This window comes from Hetaerina americana, unplaced genomic scaffold, assembly GCF_022747635.1.
Source record: "Hetaerina americana unplaced genomic scaffold, ioHetAmer1.1.p SCAF_2, whole genome shotgun sequence".
NCBI classification, from domain to species: domain Eukaryota; kingdom Metazoa; phylum Arthropoda; class Insecta; order Odonata; family Calopterygidae; genus Hetaerina; species Hetaerina americana.
This window is the reverse complement of record NW_027286763.1, coordinates 55526410-55545793: the sequence shown is the minus strand read 5'-3', so window position 1 is coordinate 55545793 and position 19384 is coordinate 55526410. Positions and strand designations below refer to the sequence as shown.

The 19384-nt window shown below is 34.5% G+C and overlaps 1 protein-coding gene across 6 annotated transcripts in view; it reads left to right on the top strand.

The window, feature by feature from the left end:
• Positions 1 to 19384, top strand: part of stau (double-stranded RNA-binding protein Staufen) — a 94594-nt gene that overhangs the window by 51373 nt on the left and 23837 nt on the right. For 4 of the 6 annotated variants that reach the window (XM_071584591.1, XM_071584595.1, XM_071584592.1 and 1 more), the window contains exons 8-11: positions 9873 to 10148; positions 17032 to 17305; positions 17847 to 18040; positions 19223 to 19369. In XM_071584591.1, coding sequence (XP_071440692.1) covers positions 9873 to 10148; positions 17032 to 17305; positions 17847 to 18040; positions 19223 to 19369 — 891 coding nt within the window. The remainder of the gene's footprint in view (positions 1 to 9872; positions 10149 to 17031; positions 17306 to 17846; positions 18041 to 19222; positions 19370 to 19384) is intronic. The other 2 variants (XM_071584594.1, XM_071584596.1) reach the window with 2 other exon arrangements.

Sequence of the window (19384 nt, the reverse complement as noted above, 5' to 3'; positions counted from 1 at the left end):
AGTAAGTTGAATTTTCTACCAAGTTGAGGCTTAATTGCATGTAATACCACTGAAATAATTCATTATTTTAATAAAAGTAATACCTATTCAATGGAATGGTAAGAAAGAGGTTGATGCCCATGCACCACTAAAAGGTTTGCATTGAAATATTTTCACATTCGAAATGAAAATGCTGTGCGTTAGCACAAAGCTTTGGCGGTAAAATTATCTTAAATTATGGAATTAATGAAGCAGGTTCTTATTTTAAAGTGCTGAATAACCAATTGTTATTTGGAATCATTGATTTATTTCTTTCTCAACTAGGACATTATTTGCTTTGAAAGCCCTTAGTTTACAAACATCTATTACTTCTCTGGTACTATTTATCTCCTCTGCCATTACAGGAAGCACAACAAAATCCTGTTTTCACCATTCGCAAAGTCCACATGTTAAAATTTCTCACTAGACTAACACCTACATAATATTTTGTTAGTAGACTAAGATTTAACATTACTCTTGTTCTGACAGAACACTTAAGCCTTGCTCACATTCCATTTTTGTCACCATTAGATCATACTTCCCAAGGATGAGATGTATATTGTGAATGTCATATTAACATGTGCACCATATATTTAGAGCAGGTACATTATCTGTAATTTCCTTTCCCCATATAAGTTTTTATAATTGAAAGTTTACCCCATGTGAAGTAAATCTTTCTATAATAAAATGTGGAAGTAATAATATGACCAGTGTTTTTCATATTTTGAAAATCATTAATGTTATTTCTAAAAAAAACGAAAAATTAGCTGATAAAAATATGTATGTACCTTTGCTATGCGATATTTTTATTGGTATGTACAGTAATGCATGTAGATGTCAGTATACAGTTAAAGCAGGTAATGTTGAAAGGCTTTTCTTCCAGGCAGTTACATTGAAATCATAAATATCTCATAAATATTTTTAAACAGTCTTCACAATGTCAGCTTGGTGTTAGAATGTTGAAATGTTGTACTCTTACTAAATATTTTAATTGTGTAAACTTAAAACGGTACTAGAAAGTGAGGGGGACTGTGGCAATATTTGCGGAACAGGATTTAATTTCCTTTATTGTGTGTTTATTCTTGAGACCTAGTCAGATGATGAATTCTCTAGTATTTTCACAATTTTAACTAATAGCCGTTTCAACATTTCCCATGTAGTGGCTTCATGGAATAAATTTTGATCAGGAATGAAGAGGCAGCATTCCCTGTGAGGAGGTCTTTGTTGCTGTGAAATGTCCAGAATTTTGTCTCTTATCCATTTCATCAAGTTGACACTCTAGTGCAACTGAAGATATTTTAAGGTAATAACTCAATATACCATAAATGTTTCTGTGCCTATTTACTGTAGGAAAATTTCCACAAGGAGTGCTAATGAACTTCTTAGGATTGTAACATAGGAATGACATTTTTCATTGAAAAGTTAATGATGATATGTCTCCAATAAAAGTTATTGGACTGCATTGCATTTTGGTGACTGTAAAGCGGTGACTGCATCGATTATGATATCATTGCTGAGCAGACAATGTGTACTAATTGTGCATTTGAACCACAATTTTCACTGTTGGAAGTGGTTAAGGAGTTGCACTTAGTTTTAAGGGTTTTTACAATGTGCGGAAGATTTGAAGATTAAGTTCACCAGTGAAGTTTGCTTTGTGGTGAAGTAATCACCAGCAAACCCAAGAGTCTCGTACAAATTTTACCTGGGCCATGAATTTTGTTTTGATTTCAATAAATAAGGTTATTGTGAATAGTAATTACAACATTTGTGTCACCTCTTCAAGTCTTTTCTGGTACTATTTTGGAAAAAAACTATGCTTAAGTGAGATTTTCATTCTCAATTCATTTATAATATTAAGAACTGATGCAACTTTTGCTGAAAAATTTTGTCGTTACTAAAGTAGAGTTGCTATAAATCTGGGAGAAATGAAACACCAGGGAAAAACTTATTTTAAAATTCTTATTTGTAATAGGATTCAATGATAAAGTTGAATCTCTGTGTATTGTGAAGTATCTTTGTTGTGTGATAGTTTGTTATTAGTGCATTTAGAAAATATTAAAAACCACTCATATCTGAAATAACTGGGAACTATGACGGAATGTTCTGGTGAATACTAATTCCATGAAATGTTGTAGTTGTCCATAAAAAATATTTACGTTAGTGGCACAAATGTATTTTTACAGACGTTTATATAATAATTAAAAAAACAGTTCGTGGCCATTACATTCACTTTGGAATGTGAAAAAATCATGTGATTTAGTAAAAATAGATTTATTACATTTATCTGTCTTTCAATTTGAAGATTGGTTAATTACAGCTCTCCATTCTCTTCTCTCCACTGCTAATTCAATTGAATTCCAAATGTAGTATTCAATGCTTTCTCATACCCTGATAATACCTGTCTTGTAGCCCTGTAATGCATAGCTTTCTCTCAGCATACCTGTTAGTACCTTGCCATGGAATTTACTCAATTTTGTCTTTAGGTGACCCAAATCTATCTGGTTCATTTTTAGTCTGTGCTTCATGTGATATGATCCTCTTCAACTCTCCTGTACAAGCTCCCAAAAATGGCTTAAGTTATCCATTTTATCTCCAGCATCCATAACTTCTAGCTCCAAGTTTCAAAGGCTTCAATAATTCCCTTGATTAGTATTCCAGAGGATTAACGGCTAGCATATGGAGAGCCTCACTTCCCAAAAATATTTCATGTATTCCCTCATCATGAGAGCTTTCAAAAATCGAGCAATTCTGCATTTTTTACTCATCAAAGTTCTTTCATTCTGTTATTCTTCAAAGGGAGTGATACATGTCATGTATTCCAATTTTCCGATCTCAGCAAATCTGCCTTTGGTTTATCTCTTTCATATACTTGTATTATAGTTTTTTTCCTCATAATGTATAAATTTTATTCCTATTGCATCCATTGTAAAGATGTCCACAGGGTTTCTGTATTTTCATCAGAAGCATCAGCATGATATAGGAACTAAGCATGTAATTTCATGCCAATTTTCTAAAAGGTGGAGCACACTTGAAGAGTATTGGTATATAACCTCTAAAAGCCATGGAATTTTAAATAATTCTTGACAGGTTTATTTATTGCTTTTTACACCGCATAAATTAACTTCCTATATTTTAGCCCTTGCCACTAAAAATCGAACTGAAAATACCGGGGATTGCCTTGTATCCTGGCTAGTATGTAACCAATATATGCACATGGGTGTTTAGAATAGCATAAATACGTAGGAGTGCCTATTTGTTGAACTTTGAAATCAAAATTTTGAAGTGCATTTCCAAAATAAATAGCATTCATTGAAAATACTTTGGCACTCTGCCTTTTCTTTTGTCACCCTGATTATGTAACATTCTCTTTTTTCTAATAGTTTGCGACATATTGCTAATTTTACATTTCTGACAACCACTTCTGTATTTGGACTTTCTCAGCCACTTCCTCTTTTCTCCGCCCTCTCTGACACAATATTCATCATTCTCTCTTGCTAGCCAATTAGTTTTTCCATCCTTTTCCAGAAATATAACTCAAAATCATTCAAATTCCAAAGAAACTGCGGGAGATGCCGCAACAGTAACTTTTAACGGAGTCATCCGCTAATGTGCATTTCAATGCAACAATTTCAGAGTGTAAAAATCATTCGCTTTGACTGGGATTCGAACCCAGATCCCTCAATATCCGGTCAAGTGCTTTAGCCACTTAAGCTACCGAGGCGTCCTCTTAAACTCTGAAATTTTGGGGCTTTTAAAGGAACACCATAACCAACTTTAAACACCATAAGTGTTTAAAGTTGGCTTTAACCTCGTGGAGTGTGGCGCCTCGCGCACGACTACGAATGCCTGTGACATTGTATGTACGGTATTTCGTCACAACATCTTGTTCCTTTAAAAGCCCCAAAATTTCAGAGTTTAAGAGGACGCCTCGGTAGCTTAAGTGGCTAAAGCACTTGACCGGATATTGAGGGATCTGGGTTCGAATCCCAGTCAAGGCGAATGATTTTTACACTCTGAAATTGTTGCATTGAAATGCACATTAGCAGATGACTCCGTTAAAAGTTACTGTTGCGGCATCTCCCGCAGTTTCTTTGGAATTTGTCAAAGTGAAAACACCATAAGTGTTTAAAGTTGGCTTTAACCTCGTGGACTGTGGCGCCTCGCGCACAACTATGAACGCCTGTGACATTGTATGTACGGTATTTCGTCACAACATCTTGTTCCTTTAAAAGCCCCAAAATTTCAGAGTTTAAGAGACGCCTCGGTAGCTTAAGTGGTTAAAGCACTCGACCGGATATTGAGGGATCTGGGTTCGAATCCCAGTCAAGGCGAATGATTTTTACACTCTGAAATTGTTGCATCAAAATCATTCAATTTATAATCTGGTACAAAACAAGTTTTTGAGCAATAGTGCCATGAAGTCTTGTTGAATCTTCATTATAGCTACCAAAGACTACTTGCATCAAGTGCAGCCTTTCTGTGAAAATTTCTATTCGGCCTCTTTTTTATGCTATATTCCTGTATCAATTTTCATTTTAAAATGATGCAAAATATATTAAATGTCCATCAGTATTGTTGCCAACCTGCATAGTGTTTGTTTAAATTTCTTGCTTATTAGCTTGCTTGACAGCTCTGGAGATAGTCATTACTCTTGTTTTGTAATGATTAACATTCTGTGCTTATCTCATTGATCCTGTAATGTCTTCAGTAATGAGTTCACGCCCTTACTGAGCTGACCGAGGTGTAAGTAGGCAGCATACTACCTTGATCAAAAATTTTCCGGAATTTATTCAGAAAATTAAAAATACAAGTTTATTCATCTAAATCTATATTGTCCCCTTCAAAGTAATCCCCATCGACTGCAATACACTTATGCCAGCGCTTGATCCAATCCTCGAAACATTTTTTATATTCGGTTTTCGGTATGTCCATCAGTGCTTCCTGCGATTTTTCCATTACTTCCTCTCGGCTGCTAAAACGCGTTCCCCGTAATGGTTTTTTAACTCGATTGAACAGAAAGAAGTCACAGGGAGCCAAATCAGGTGAATTCGGTGGCTGTTGGATGGTATTTGTTGCATTTTTCGTCAAAAAATTACGAATAATGATAGCACTGTGCGACGGTGCGTTATCATTGGTGCAAAATCCACGAGTTTTCTGCCCACATTTCTGGTCTCTTTCGGCGAATTGCTTCACGCAAACGTCTCATAACGCCCAAATAATACTCTTTGTTTACTGTCTGGCCTTCTGGCAAAAATTCATGATGCACTACACCGTTGTAATCCATGAAAACCGTCAGCATTGCCTTCTTTTTTGACTGAAAACGACGTGGTTTTTTTGGTCTCGGTTCATTTGGTGAACGCCATTCACTTGCCTGAAGTCTGGATTGCGTGTCGTACTCATAAACCCACGTCTCGTCTCCAGTAATGATCCTTTTGATGAATGTGGGATCGGATTCAGCCTCGCAAATCATGTCTTTTGCGACGTCAACACGGTCTCTTTTTTGCATGAAATTGAGGTCTTTTGGCACCAACTTTGCTGCTACACGACGGAAACCCAAATCATTAACCACAATGTCTTGGGCGGATCCATAGGCAATGTTCAAGTCCTCCGCTATTTCTCTGATGGTTAATTTGCGGTTATTGACCAACATTTCTTTTACTTTATCAATTTTTTCACCGACTTTCGATGTCGATGGTCTGCCACTGCGTTCATCATCTTCGATTGACTCACGACCACTTCTGAACCGCTCGTGCCCCTGGTAAACGACCGTTTTTTTTCGAGAATCGTTGCCGAAACACTTTTCCAACATTTCCAACGTCCGTGCGCCACTAAATCCGTTTTTTACGCAAAATTTAATACAAGTTCGTTGTTGCAAATTTAAATCCATTTCTGCAATTGTAAAAAATCGCCAACACACACAGAGATAGATGTACTCTTGGCTACGTAACTTTTGCAAATGTCAAGTTATGACACTAAGATTTAAAGGGAATATCAACAACAGATGTACCAATTTAACAAAAAAAACAGAACTCAAATCGGAACGATGGGAGCGCCACACGGTGGTTATTCCGGGAACTTTTTGATCAAGGTAGTACTATCTGCCAAGAGCTCCAATATGGCTATTTTGAGTGTCCAGTAGTCCTTAGATTTACAGTTCAATATCTGTTATCATCTTCGTAAGTTAAGTTCAAGGCAATTATGGCCTTTTTGGACTAAACACTCTAGCCTGAGGCCCAAAATTGATAATCATTGATGAGTTTGAACTTTTGAGTTTTATTATCTTTAAATTTGAAGTATGCACCTTCCCTGTTATTTTTCTCCTGGCTATACCTCCAATTAGTCTATTCTCCAACTTTCCTAATGCTTCCATTGTCATTTTTTGTGCATCTACTCAAGGTTAGATTTCATATGTGAATTTCAAGACCCCATGAAACTTAATGATTATTTAGAATAATCAAATAAATTGGTAGCATTCACGTCTGTCTTTTATGAACATTTCTTCACCACCATAAACATTGCTACATTTATGAAATATCAACTTGAAAAAATAAAGATACTTGTATATTGATTGTGGTTAGACTAAATCACTTTCGTTAGTCTGTACCCTGGTTGTTTTATATTTCATTATATCAATTTTTTCATTGCTTTATAATATGAGACTTCCTGCATTTGCTGAATTCTCATTGAATTTCACCCATAAAATCATTTGGTTTATCATCCCATTGTAAAGTGATATTTTTTTATGCTGAGCATTTTACTGTCAGAAATTAAACTTATAATCTTGTTGGTATGTTTTTTCTAGTGTATATTAATATAATTAGTGCAATCACATTGTATTAGTTGGAAAGAAAGCAATCTCTCTCCGAAGGTATTTGCACTTTGCAAAATGCTAATAAGATATTCCTCACAAGTCATTGGAATCACTTATTAAGAACATATGTATTTACATCCTTTATTTAATCCTGAATTGTTGTTGCTTTTATATTAATATGGGTATTATTTGACCACCTAGGACCATAGAATAGGCTATACTTGTTTCAGGTAGTTTCGAAAAAGACAGGAAGTATGGCTTAGTATCGACCTGCAAAATGAATAGTTTGCTTGCATAAAAAATTGTTGCATGTGGAAATTAATGAATCGAGCCAGGCATGAGCAAATCTTGTGTGTTTAGGCTTTTTTATGTAGAATAAGTCATTCTCTATCATAATTTAATATTTCAAGAGTAATTCTATCCAAGTCAATGAAGACCTACATGTATCTTAGTCTTCTCAAGATGATTTCCTTCTTTTTCAAAACCTTGTTATTTCCAAATTCAAGGAACCCTAAAAATTGAACTTGGAAATATCCAGGCATAAAATAAATCATCATCTAAAAAAATACCTAGATTTTCATATTTGGATAGTAAAGCCTTAATGGTATTTATCTGTTATTCAAAATACAAAGCAATTTCGCCCAGAAAGTTGGTTAATTTAATTTTCTTCTTTACATTTCGGAAAGGAACACTGTCTGTTACAACTATTCAGTAAAAACCTAATCTTCATCTTGGGACATTTGGTGACAAAACTTGATTTAAGTTTAAAATCTACAGATACCTTTTCACTTTTTTGTCACAAAAGTATATTGTATAGTGTGGGATTTAAATGCTTAAGAGTTCAAGGTAAAGTTGAGAAAGGCTGCAGTCTCTTATCTTTGGGCTCCAAGCCATATACCTGTATGCATGATTTTCAGGAGTAGAAGACCAGGGAGAAATATACCACGAAAAGTGGTAACCCAAAGGTTTTCAGTATTGTTGTTTACATTGTATATTATTTCCTTTTCATCCTGAGTATGTGGTTGCTTTTATCTCAGCCTGATGAGGACACCTGTTCATCCAATTCAAGGGCATATGTAAAGCAAATGGTGCATTTCGGTCCCTGAAGGAAGCACTTTCCAAAACCTCATTTATTATTTTTATTGGAAATGAGTAATGAGAGTTCATACTTTTAAGTGTTGAAAATTTGTTCTACTGTACCCAGAGTGGCCAGTTGGTTGGGAAAAATAAAGCATTCAGTAAAATGTCAGGATGATAATATATTAAGTTTAAATATTTGAGAAGAAATGGAAAAGGTGCCAATTTACTTTTTTAAAAGGGAATTTTAGAATCTAATTAGGAATATAAAATGAGAATCGAAAATTCTTTGATGAGAATGATTTTTTCTTTGTTTTTAAATCAGTTCATGACTGCCATTGGCTATCATGCATGCAATCTCTGGCACAAACTGAAGCTATATAGCAAGATTGATTTTGGTGATACCAATGGTGCTAGTAGAAATGAGGAATGATCCATGCAAACAATATCTCATTAGTTTTCACACGCACTAGAGAAAAATTAGAAAAATAATAACATGTTTGTTAGGAAAATTCAGAAAAAGGTCTGGAATGGGATTCTCAGAAATGAGAGGCCAACCACTATTTTATCAAGCTACGTGTATGTATAATTTAATTGAGTTTTATAATGGTGATTTGTCTCTTTCTAAACGCATACAAAACTTGTAAGTTTTATGGTGGTTCATGTGTCCAGCATTGAAACTGCTTATCTTTTTTCACAAGAAACTTACTTTTTTTTAATGCATCATATATAGACAGTTTCACGTTAGTGACCGTAAGCCACGTAAGATAATAGACCCAAATTTATGTATTTTCACCTCAGTTCCCTTGTATTCATTCAAGCTGCATGTAAAATGTCCCTTGATAGAATTGGAATTGTTTTGGTATTTGCTTGCTAATGGTAGTCTCAGTAGTTATTGATTCTTGAAGTGTATTTTGGATATGAATATGTTTGCAGCAAGAGTGAGTAATCATTGGAAATATTTTATCTGGCATGAAGGCACAGAATAGGCATATTGTTCCACACACAATCTTAAGGTAGTATGAAAAACAGCAACACATTTGAGGCTGCACATCAATTTGCACTTTATTGCTATGTGGTGATGTATGCGGGAATATTATTTTGAATTCCATGAGCAGTGTTTGGCAAGAATGTAAATCTGAATAATTCTCTAGATCGAGCTACTCTAATGATTTGTATTCTAACTTTGTGATCAATAGCTGCAAAATATTAGACTAGCACTTAGGAAAAGCCATTAGCTTGTTTTTTTAAATATTTTGTTGGCATGTTAATGCTCAATTGGTGGAGGGTTATGATGGAGAAGAGAGCATATGAATATGTAACATGGTTGCTCCAGAGGGTGTATACTTACTTACAGAGGGTGTTCTTAATCTTAAAATTTGTTATAAAAATATTTTACCTGTTATTTTCTAAAGTTCCGTCGCTCTTTTGAAGTAAGTCAATGCAATCAAAGCTAATTAACACAATATGTTAGCTGTAAGAACTTTTTTCAGAGAGCAGCAGCTATTCTCCCTGAATTCAATGAATGCATGGGAAGTTAGGTTTTTGTTGTTATTCAATGAGGAGAATTGATGTGATAAATGGCTTGCAGGCAATATTTTAAAGCCTTAGAATGGACAAAAACTTAGGAATTGAATTTATAGATTCCTTGACATCAGATATTTTTCCACTTTTAACATATTTCAAGAATACTATTAATTTATGAGTTAGCCATACTAAAACATCAAAAGTCTCCTACATTGAATGCAAGAAATGAAATAATTAAAATTTAGGTGAGTGATATCTGATCTTAATATGAGTTTTTCTTTCATTTGAGTCTCATCATGATAATTTGGGGGTATTATTCTGCATAATGTCTTATTATTGTTTTCATTTTGGAGTATTTTTATCACAGCAACCATGTATGCATGTGCCCATGCGTTCTCTGTCATTTGATTTCCACCTTGTGGACCACTGCATGCCTTAGGTGAGCAATCGTGGTGCACAAGAGGAAGGACTGGTCTCGTACGGACGCCTCCAGCAACCTTTTCCATGCCGTGGCGTGGGTCGTGGAGACAAGATGCGCGTAAATGGGGCAATCGCCTGCCAGGACGATGGCATGGGGCCGGCCCATTCCCGCCTCTCCTCATCCCTCTCCTTCCCCCCTCGTGTTCCCTCTCACCCCCACATGGAGGGATTCCACAGGCATGTGGGAGGGGGAACTTGTCATCAGGGCACCATGAACTCATCACCGATTCCACGGGTAAATCACAGAAAATAAATCATGTATGGGTGATCAGCAGGTTGTCTTTTCTTTTGGTACCCATAATAGTTAACACTTTATCAGCAGTAAGTGAAGCTGTTTTGTGATATTTCTCGGTAATGCAGGCATCTGCTCAACACCCATGAATTATAATTTTGAATATTTTCATAAAATTTTGTCAAGTACAGCCACATGTACCTAGTTTTAGCATTATTTTCCATATGTTGTGTGGGCTCAATGTGCATGTTCTTCAGTTAGTTTAATATTTCACTCCACTTATAATTAGAGATTTATGCTTATGGCACTTATTTCATTTTTTTGGCTCTATGAGAGATGAGAGAATGTATTTTTGCAAAATGAATGAATTTTGCATAATGAGAGAATGTCTTTTTGCAAAATGCAGATGTATAATAGTTTGCACTTGAATATATTTAAATGGTATTATGATAGTGTGCAAATTTTACATGCATACTGTCACAATTATTCCTTTTGTCGGAGATTGCCACAGAAATGTGTTTGGTAAGTTTGCAGTTTTGCATTTCTTTAGAATGGTATCAATTAATGTGGACTTGAGATCCATTAAGTCTAATGAAGGCACTCAAGTTACTCTATAGTGTTACATACCTTCAGATTGGAATATCACAGCTTTATGCGCATGCATGTTTTCCTTAATACACTTATTTTCTCTGGTGTTTTTTGCATTTGATGACAAGGGGCATCCATGCATTAAATGCACAATATGCTGCTCTGATGACAGTGTCAATAACTTGAAATAGATTCTGTAAAGAATACCCATTCATTCATTGCTCTTTATTGTATATTTGAATAAGTAGCGTCATAATAAATTGTATTATGAATTTCAGTATTAGGGTGTGTAGAGATTTGGTCCAGAAGGTAGAAGTCTTTAAGCTTGAATGTGTATGGGCTTCAGAAAACAATATGTGTTATCTGTGGAAATGTGTACTAAAGAAGATGCAATACGCAATCATCTGCTTGGGTATGTAATTAAACATTATTTTGGGTTGAAATTTGATTCACATCATTGTTTCTTTCATGGTGGATCTGAGTCCATTCTTAATATTATGGAAAAGATAATTTGTAAAGCATAGCCCGTAAGTAATGTTTATACCAGAAAGATAGAGAAAATCAGTTAGTTATAACATTATGTCATTTTGTGGCAGTCTTTTATATTTGGAATTTTGGAAAATCAATTTTATATGCATGCTAACTCAATGTTCAATGCTCCTGAACTATATTGAAGTTTTAATACTTAAGCAGATGATAACTTATAACTTATACCTGATTATAGACAGCTGATAGATTATAAGCTAAATCAAAGATGCATTATTTACTCAACATTGTCATGCTATAAGAGCAACTGATTAAAATAAGATTAACATTTATACTCTGTGGTCACTTATTATCATTAATAAAGAATTAAGTAATAGAAAACATTGCATCATTAAGTATTCAATGCTTTACCATCCAAATGTGTGTAAGATAATTGAATCCAGATCTCTGTTGTGATAATCTTGGAATTCATGGTCAATGGTATCAAATTTCAAGGGATACAGTTTCTCTTTGGCTCTACATTTGTTATAAATACTAGTTTATGAGTATAACTCTGGGTTAATTTTGCCATATTATGTTAGTTAAACAAACAATCTGGCGGTGCACTCTTGAATTTTTTTCTAACTTCATATACCAATTGATATTTATCCAAAATTGTGTTAATTGAATAAGCAATTTTTGCACATTTTATGAACAGTTGAAAATTTTGTGTGTATCTGCAAGCCCCAAAATGACGCAATGTAACCTCGTTATCATGCATGATATTATTTATGAAAACATGTTTTCAATACAATTGGATATGAAACAGTATTAATGCTTTTAATGTGATTTATAATTGTTCAATCAATAACGAAATGCCTATAGTACATTATCCATGTTTGAATTTTTCTTTAATAAATTCAAATGATTAAGCAAACTCATTCTTTATCATACTGTAACTTTTAGGTAATTCTGTTTGCTTAAAGGAAAAAAATAAACATTTTCAGTTTTTGTTTTTGACTCATTGCCAAGCGACCTACTTTGGCACTGTGCAGAGGGGAGCAGGATGAGGAATTTTAGGTGGTCATTTATACCTTCTGTTCATTTTATTTTTTTCATTTCACTCTTATTCGCTTATCATTCTGCTTTCCATGGCGACACTTCCTAGGTACATACTTACAGTTTCCCCCATTTTTCCAAGTTTAAGTCCCTCTTTCATTATTATTGTGATCACACTTTCAATCTTCTTGGCAATAAATGTAATCTTATACATTTCTACTGCTTCTTCCCATTTGTCCAACTGCACTTTGGGCTTTTCCATTACTTTCCCAATTTAACCGATCATCTGCAGGAATTTTCATATTTATTTTCATATTTTCTTCTCCATTTCTTTTTTCCACTTTTATTATTAGCTGATCCGTGGCTATAATAAACAGGTAGTAGTGTCCTCTTGTCCATGTCATTAATAGCATTTTTTTTTGTTTGAACCAGTCTGTTTTCTCTTCTCCTGTTTTCACCCATTTGACACTCCCTTTGTACATCTTCTTCACTCATTTTATTGCTTGTTTCATGAGTTCTATGCTCTGCGTTGCCACCCGTATCTTGTCTGTACCCTCACTACCTTCTTGATGTCCTTCAGGGCCAAATTATATCTTATCCCAAGTTTTAGTGATATTCGTGCAGCTGTCTTATATTGAATATGAGAACCACTGTTGGCATCGCTGGTCTAAAATCATACTATTCTTTTCTGCTTTTTCTTCACACTGGGTGTATTGAATTTTCCTTATTCTGATAGACTTAAGAGAAAATTTATCAGGCTTCTCATTTACTGATTTTCTTCTTGAAGGTGGTAATCAAACATCAGCAATTCATCCTTGAATACACCCTTACTACATAGATATTTAGTATTTAATACTTGTATAGTCATTTGTAGGTACACCTGGCATTGGTAATGTACCCTATGCTAATGGATGTGGTCAAATTCGGATTCAACAAATCAACCTTTGGAGCTTCAAATCTAATCTCGAAGCTTCACAAGCCTATAAAACACTGTAATATTCCTGTCACTGCTGAATAAAAGGTATATCAGTTATCATCTTGGCTGCTATATACATTGCTGACCTCTTAACCCAAGGACCCCTCTTATTTTATGAGCCTGCATAATTTTTCAATTTCTTTCTGACATGGTCTTATATCTTGAAAAGGTAAAATTTATAAACTAATAAATTTGAACTCATAGCTGTTCACCTTAAGACATCTTTGCTTGACAAATATTTTTTTCTCTTTTTTATTGACTCCTTGATTTTAATTTCTTAATAAAAAGACAAATGGCATTAGCTACCATTTGTAATGGTGTCTATATCTATAAAATTGTAAGTAATATGAAAGAAAATATTAAAAAAGAAACAGACCTACTTTGTAAGTTTCCATCAGAAAACTCATCATTTTTGACAGCACGAATAAATGTTGCACTTGTAGTCATTCCAAAGAATGCACACCTCTAATAACATACCATAAGCTCATTAAGGTTTTTTGTAATTATCAGAAGTAGTGTTTTGAGGACTAGACCTTCCCCATCATGTTCTCTTTTTGCACATTGGTGATGTTAGGCCACCTCAGAGCAAATGTTAAGATGCAAGTCAATACTCAAAAAATATTTCCTTTAATCAGAAATAATTACTCCAAAACTTAAGCATGTTGAAAATGAAGGCTTGGTATATCAATAAAATATTTAAAAGAAAAATTTGAGGGATTTTTTGAGATATACTTAAAACATTTGGCATTTTTGAAAACAATCATAAGTAGTAGGAAATGTTATCAAAAGTATTTTTTGTGTATGTCACGCCATTATCCATTAAAAATAGGCTTTATTACCCATGATAATTGAGTTACATCGGATCAATTGGGTCCTTGCAGACTTAATCTCAATATTATCCATAGTTTACCTAAGGTGCACAAATTTTTTATTTTTAAAACTATTTCACATGACTTGGTTTTGGAGGGATAACAGTTGGCATTGAATTTCTAGATAAAATCTGAGAGGTTGTTGCCAAAAAATGGTTTATTGTATTTTTTGAATTGATGTGGAAAGAGCTAAGTATAATTTTCATTCTCTATTTCTCAACAAATTTTTAAGTTCATAGTACATACAAAATTGATTTTATTGACTGCAGTTAAAGAATGAGATCATTCTAAGGATTGCAGTAGTTTTGCAAGGGTTGTAATAAATGATGCAATGATGTTTGTGAGATGTTTCGTCCAATAATTTTCAGAGAGTGATTTTAACAAAATCTTATTGTTTCTCTTGATAAAAAGAAACATCTGGCTAAGTTTTGTTGTTCTATTATAAAGGCATATTTTTTCCCATTAATCTACGTTAAGTTATATATTTTTGGGAGCTTATTTAACTTTACTTGCATTTTAGTGCCTACCCTGTGTTAATTGATGCCATTCAGGAAAAATAAGTTGAAAATCCTCATTATCATTGTAAAACCAAGGGTGTATACCCCTGCCATTCTCTTCATTTCTTATTTAGTTCCTAGTGTCCTGGTTTTTTTTATAGCTTCTTGCCAGTTACTCTTGTCTTAGTTAGTTATTCTCCTTCATGTTGGCCTCCAAATTTGGTCTTCAGCCAAGGATTCTGGCTCACAAAATATCCAGTAAATTTGTCTTTCCTCTGGTCAATGTCCTTTACAGGCTATTTGCACTGTATTTTAAGATTAATTTTTTTAACCTAATGATTTTCTTTCCTGTTGGCATTCTTGTATATTGCTTCCTTTCCCTTATCAGTCCTTGTCTGTTCTGCTGATATTGCCAAATTATAACAGCCATAGAAAATTTAACTCTCAATTTTTGTTTTCATGTGGAGTTTAGAAATATTATTTCCTGTAAATACTTCCTCTTAATAGAAAAACTTGTCATTTGAAATAATCAATGGGCTTCAGCTTTCTAATTTCTTCCAATGTGGTTGATCTTGTTGCTATTGCAGCGCTACTTTTCCACACATTTTAGTGTGTCTTTTCCTATATTTTATTGAAATTTCTCTTCAGGGTAGAGAGTATTTAGAGCTATGTCTTGGATAACTTGCCTTTTTACTATAACACGTTAGCTGGGGATGTGCTCTACAATTAATCAGTGACCAGCTTCAGCGGTTAATAGAAGCATCTTTAGATTTTGTCATGTTCCTGTGCAGTTTGGCCACTTGTTAACCTGGGGCAGTTCCCAAATAACTGAATTTGTATAATTAATCAACTTTTATGGTTATACTCGCATTACTTCACAAACTGTTTGCCTTTTGTGCCCCTCTCCTCCCTAACACAAACAATCATGTAACTGTTTGATTTAGCATTTAAATATAGTAAAAATCATCTTTTGTATTTTAATTTTTGATAAATTTAACTGCTAACATGCCACTATTTTGAAGTATTGTAATGGGTTTTTTAAATTGTTAATGATCGAGTACGTTCATACTCTATAAAAACTTTGAATTCACTTGATACATGGTTTAGGCGGATACTTGGTGGAAATCCATTTGTAAGGCACAAAGAAATCAAAGATTTTGCATTTCCACAGGAAAGAATTAATTTTGTTGACTAGTTTTGCTACACTGTAGCATCATCTGGACTGATTACAAAGAGTTCAAACATATTTATTTATAATTTTAATTGGAGGGTCGGGTGAGGGATGGCAGGGGTGGAGGGAGGGAGGAAAGAAACGGTTGCATATGGATGTGAGTGGAGAGAGGGCAACCGGGAGGTGGTGTAAGGGTTTGGTGTATGTTGGTTAGTCACTGATTTCAGGGAGGGAGCTAGAGGTCATTAGTAGTTCTGAGGTAGTAATTGTGGAACGTCTAGTTGGGAGGAGTGGATAGGGAAAATTCGGTCTTTGGTGATGGTTTCCTTTCTTCGTGCAGTGATGAGAATGGCCAATTGTTAATGGATGACTAACCACCATAGGGAGGTGGTGTAAGGGTTTGGTGTATGTTGGTTAGTCACTGATTTCAGGGAGGGAGCTAGAGGTCATTAGTAGTTCTGAGGTAGTAATTGTGGAACGTCTAGTTGGGAGGAGTGGATAGGGAAAATTTGGTCTTTGGTGATGGTTTCCTTTCTTCGTGCAGTGGTGAGAATGGCCAATTGTTAATGGATGACTAACCACCATACACCAAACCCTTCCCCCCCCCCCCTCCTGGTCACCCTCTCTCCGGTCACATCTTCACCCACCCCAGTTTCCTCCTCCCTCCCCTCCCCCTATTCGACATCTACATCTACATAATACCCCACAAGCCGCCGCAACGGTGTGTGGCAGGGGGTGTTAGGTCACCACCCGTAAAAAGGAACAATACCATATGCAAAACCTGGCCGCTATTGACCCGGCTGCACCCATTGACGATATATATATGAGTGTGAACTTTTTCTAATCAGTCCAGTTGATGCTACAGTGTAGCAAAACTAGTCGACAACCATAAATTCTTTCCCATGGAAATGCAAAGTCTTTGATTCTTTCCTCATACTTTACTTTGGATGCAGCTTATTTGTATTTTAATTTGTTCTCGAAACTTGTGTTCGAAGGTGTAGGCTTTGAAAAAGCTTTAAGTTTCCCCTCAGAAGTCTTGTAAATTTTATTTGTGCCCAAGCCCTCTAAATGTCTCCCTGAAATTTGACAAATAACTTAATTTTCTAGAGGTTTATAATTGATAAATATTTGAGTAAAATGAAATAGTTGTGATTTTAGTCTAAGGAAATTGTTGGGTACTGTTCAGTTAGAAAGGTTCTAAAAATTGTGATATTTGTCCCCAAAATTTCTGTAAGAATATTTTTATTTTATATATTTTTAGCGGTATCACAACCATTATGGAGGTGGAATGAATGGTAAGCCTGGCGTCATGGGTGCTCCTTTATATTCTCCTATGTATGTTGTGTCGCTCCGCGTGGGTGATAGAGAATTTTTTGGAGAAGGTCATAATGCACAGCTGGCTAGGCATGATGCAGCCTCAAAAGCACTTGAATTGCTAAAGAATCTCCCTCAGCAGAAGTCAGCAGAATGCAATGGTGGAGTGAGTGACGATGGACTTTCCCCAGCGATTGAATCTAATGGGACACATGAAGAAGGTAATCCTTCCTGCTGTTTGTATAACTCCAACATAATTTTGTGATGAATTACATTTCCATTCATTCAATTTTGTACTTCTTTGGTTTCTTACTTGTGTCTCAAATTATTTTGCAGGCCTTTGGAAAATAGCTTTTAATAAATAAGTTTAAATGTTAAATTTTTTGTTGCCAATTTAATTGGAAAAATAAAAAATTTATAATGCCAAATTTACTTATTTAAAATTTATCTATGCAAGGAGCAGTAGTTTTTTTTCTTATGTGAGCATTAAAAATATGCTCCTCCAAGGGACAAAATACCTGAGAAGATGTCAAAATGATTTATCACTATGCCTCAAACCTAGATCTAATCTGCTTCCTCAAAAATTTGTTTATGCTCAGTCTTTTTATAGGCTTTATTCTTTCTGTGTAGTCACTAAAGCCTTGTTAAAAGGGATCTTTGAGAAAATATTCTGATTTAATTTTTGTCATAACTTTATTTTTTAAATATATTTTTGCTATGGGTTAGCTGATGTTTGCTATGTTGTTTGTTGTTTAATTTCAGGTGGCAAGGAAGGAGCTGGACTCAATGCAGATCTCAAATCTCCAATTTCATTGGTGCATGAGCTGGCTCTAAAACGAGGTCTAGAGGTGACTTTTGAGGTAACCGGAGAGAGAGGCCCACCCCACATGCGTACATTTACTACACAGTGTGTTGTTGGAGATTTAGTTACAGAGGGAGAAGGCAATGGAAAAAAGGTATTGTTATAGATGCTACTGTTCAGAGTTCTTGTTATTTATCGAGTATTTCTTCTCAGAAATCAGGGTTCCATTCAATGTAGAAGTGTGTGCTTTTTATTCAGCATAAAAGCCTAAAAAAATTGCCAGCCCTGCATTTCTTTGGTTCATCAGTGATAACTATGAGTCTATTGCTAAGTGGAAATTCATGCCATCCATTTTCCTTATCTAAGGTAGATTCAGTCATTACCAAATGTAAGATTAAGATTTGAGCTAGTAAAATGGAAGGTGTCTATATTTAGTATTTTCTCTTCAGTGGAAGACACTTGATCTAAAAAGAAAACATTATGTGAAAAATGTAATTATTGAGTGCTTCCTTGGGAAAGCTATGTGAATATCAACTTTAATGTACCAAAGCAAGTGATTTGTCATAGAAATTGAAATATGGACCATATTAAGTTCAATTGACCGTTATGTTATGATTTTGTGAACATTATTGCAAATAACACTAACAATGGAATATGTCTATACAAAACTAATACAATCAGAAGTAAAATAGTCACATGCTACTCTGGTTTCTTTCATTAGCATCATCATCTGGTGATTTGATGATGGTAATGCATTAACTATGGTTTGTAAAAGTTTTCCAGCAATAAATTGAATATAAAAATCATTGATTAATATAGATTTCTGTTAGTAATATGAAAATGATTGCTGCTCCTATAATAATTGTTGTGTATTTACATAGGGTTTATTTAGTTTAATTTCTTTAAATTTTAATATATTTAGTTGGGGTAATTTCTCATTTAGTGACTTCATATCAAATCATTTAATTTGGATTTCACAGGGTCATGATAATTTTGGTATTTGCTCACAATTGTATACATCAGCTTGGGAAAATTTGATAAAATATCATAATTTTGCTCAGGATGAAGTACAGCCCAAATTCAATTTAATTATGAACTGGCTAACCAATGGAGCCATCTTTCAAAATTGATGGGTATTTCATTATAAATTATAAAAATCGATATTACTGAGATAATTGCCTCTTTCATTGAACATTTTGATTTTTCAATTTAATGTACACATATTTAGCTCCTAATATTAGATGAAGGGATAATGCCTCTTTATGTTTGGTTTGCAATTTAAATTACACATTTGTAATCAGCCTGTGACTTCCAATTTCAATTGAAATCTTTTAAGGTTTCAAAGAAGCATGCAGCTGAGAAAATGTTAGCAGAAATTCGTAAATTACCTGCCATAACTCCTCCACCAATCATGGCTGCCAATCGTCAAAGGCGGAAGCCAACTGCTAAAAAGAAGACAAGGAACCTCATCAAGGTACAGCAGGTCAGGGTCAAATTT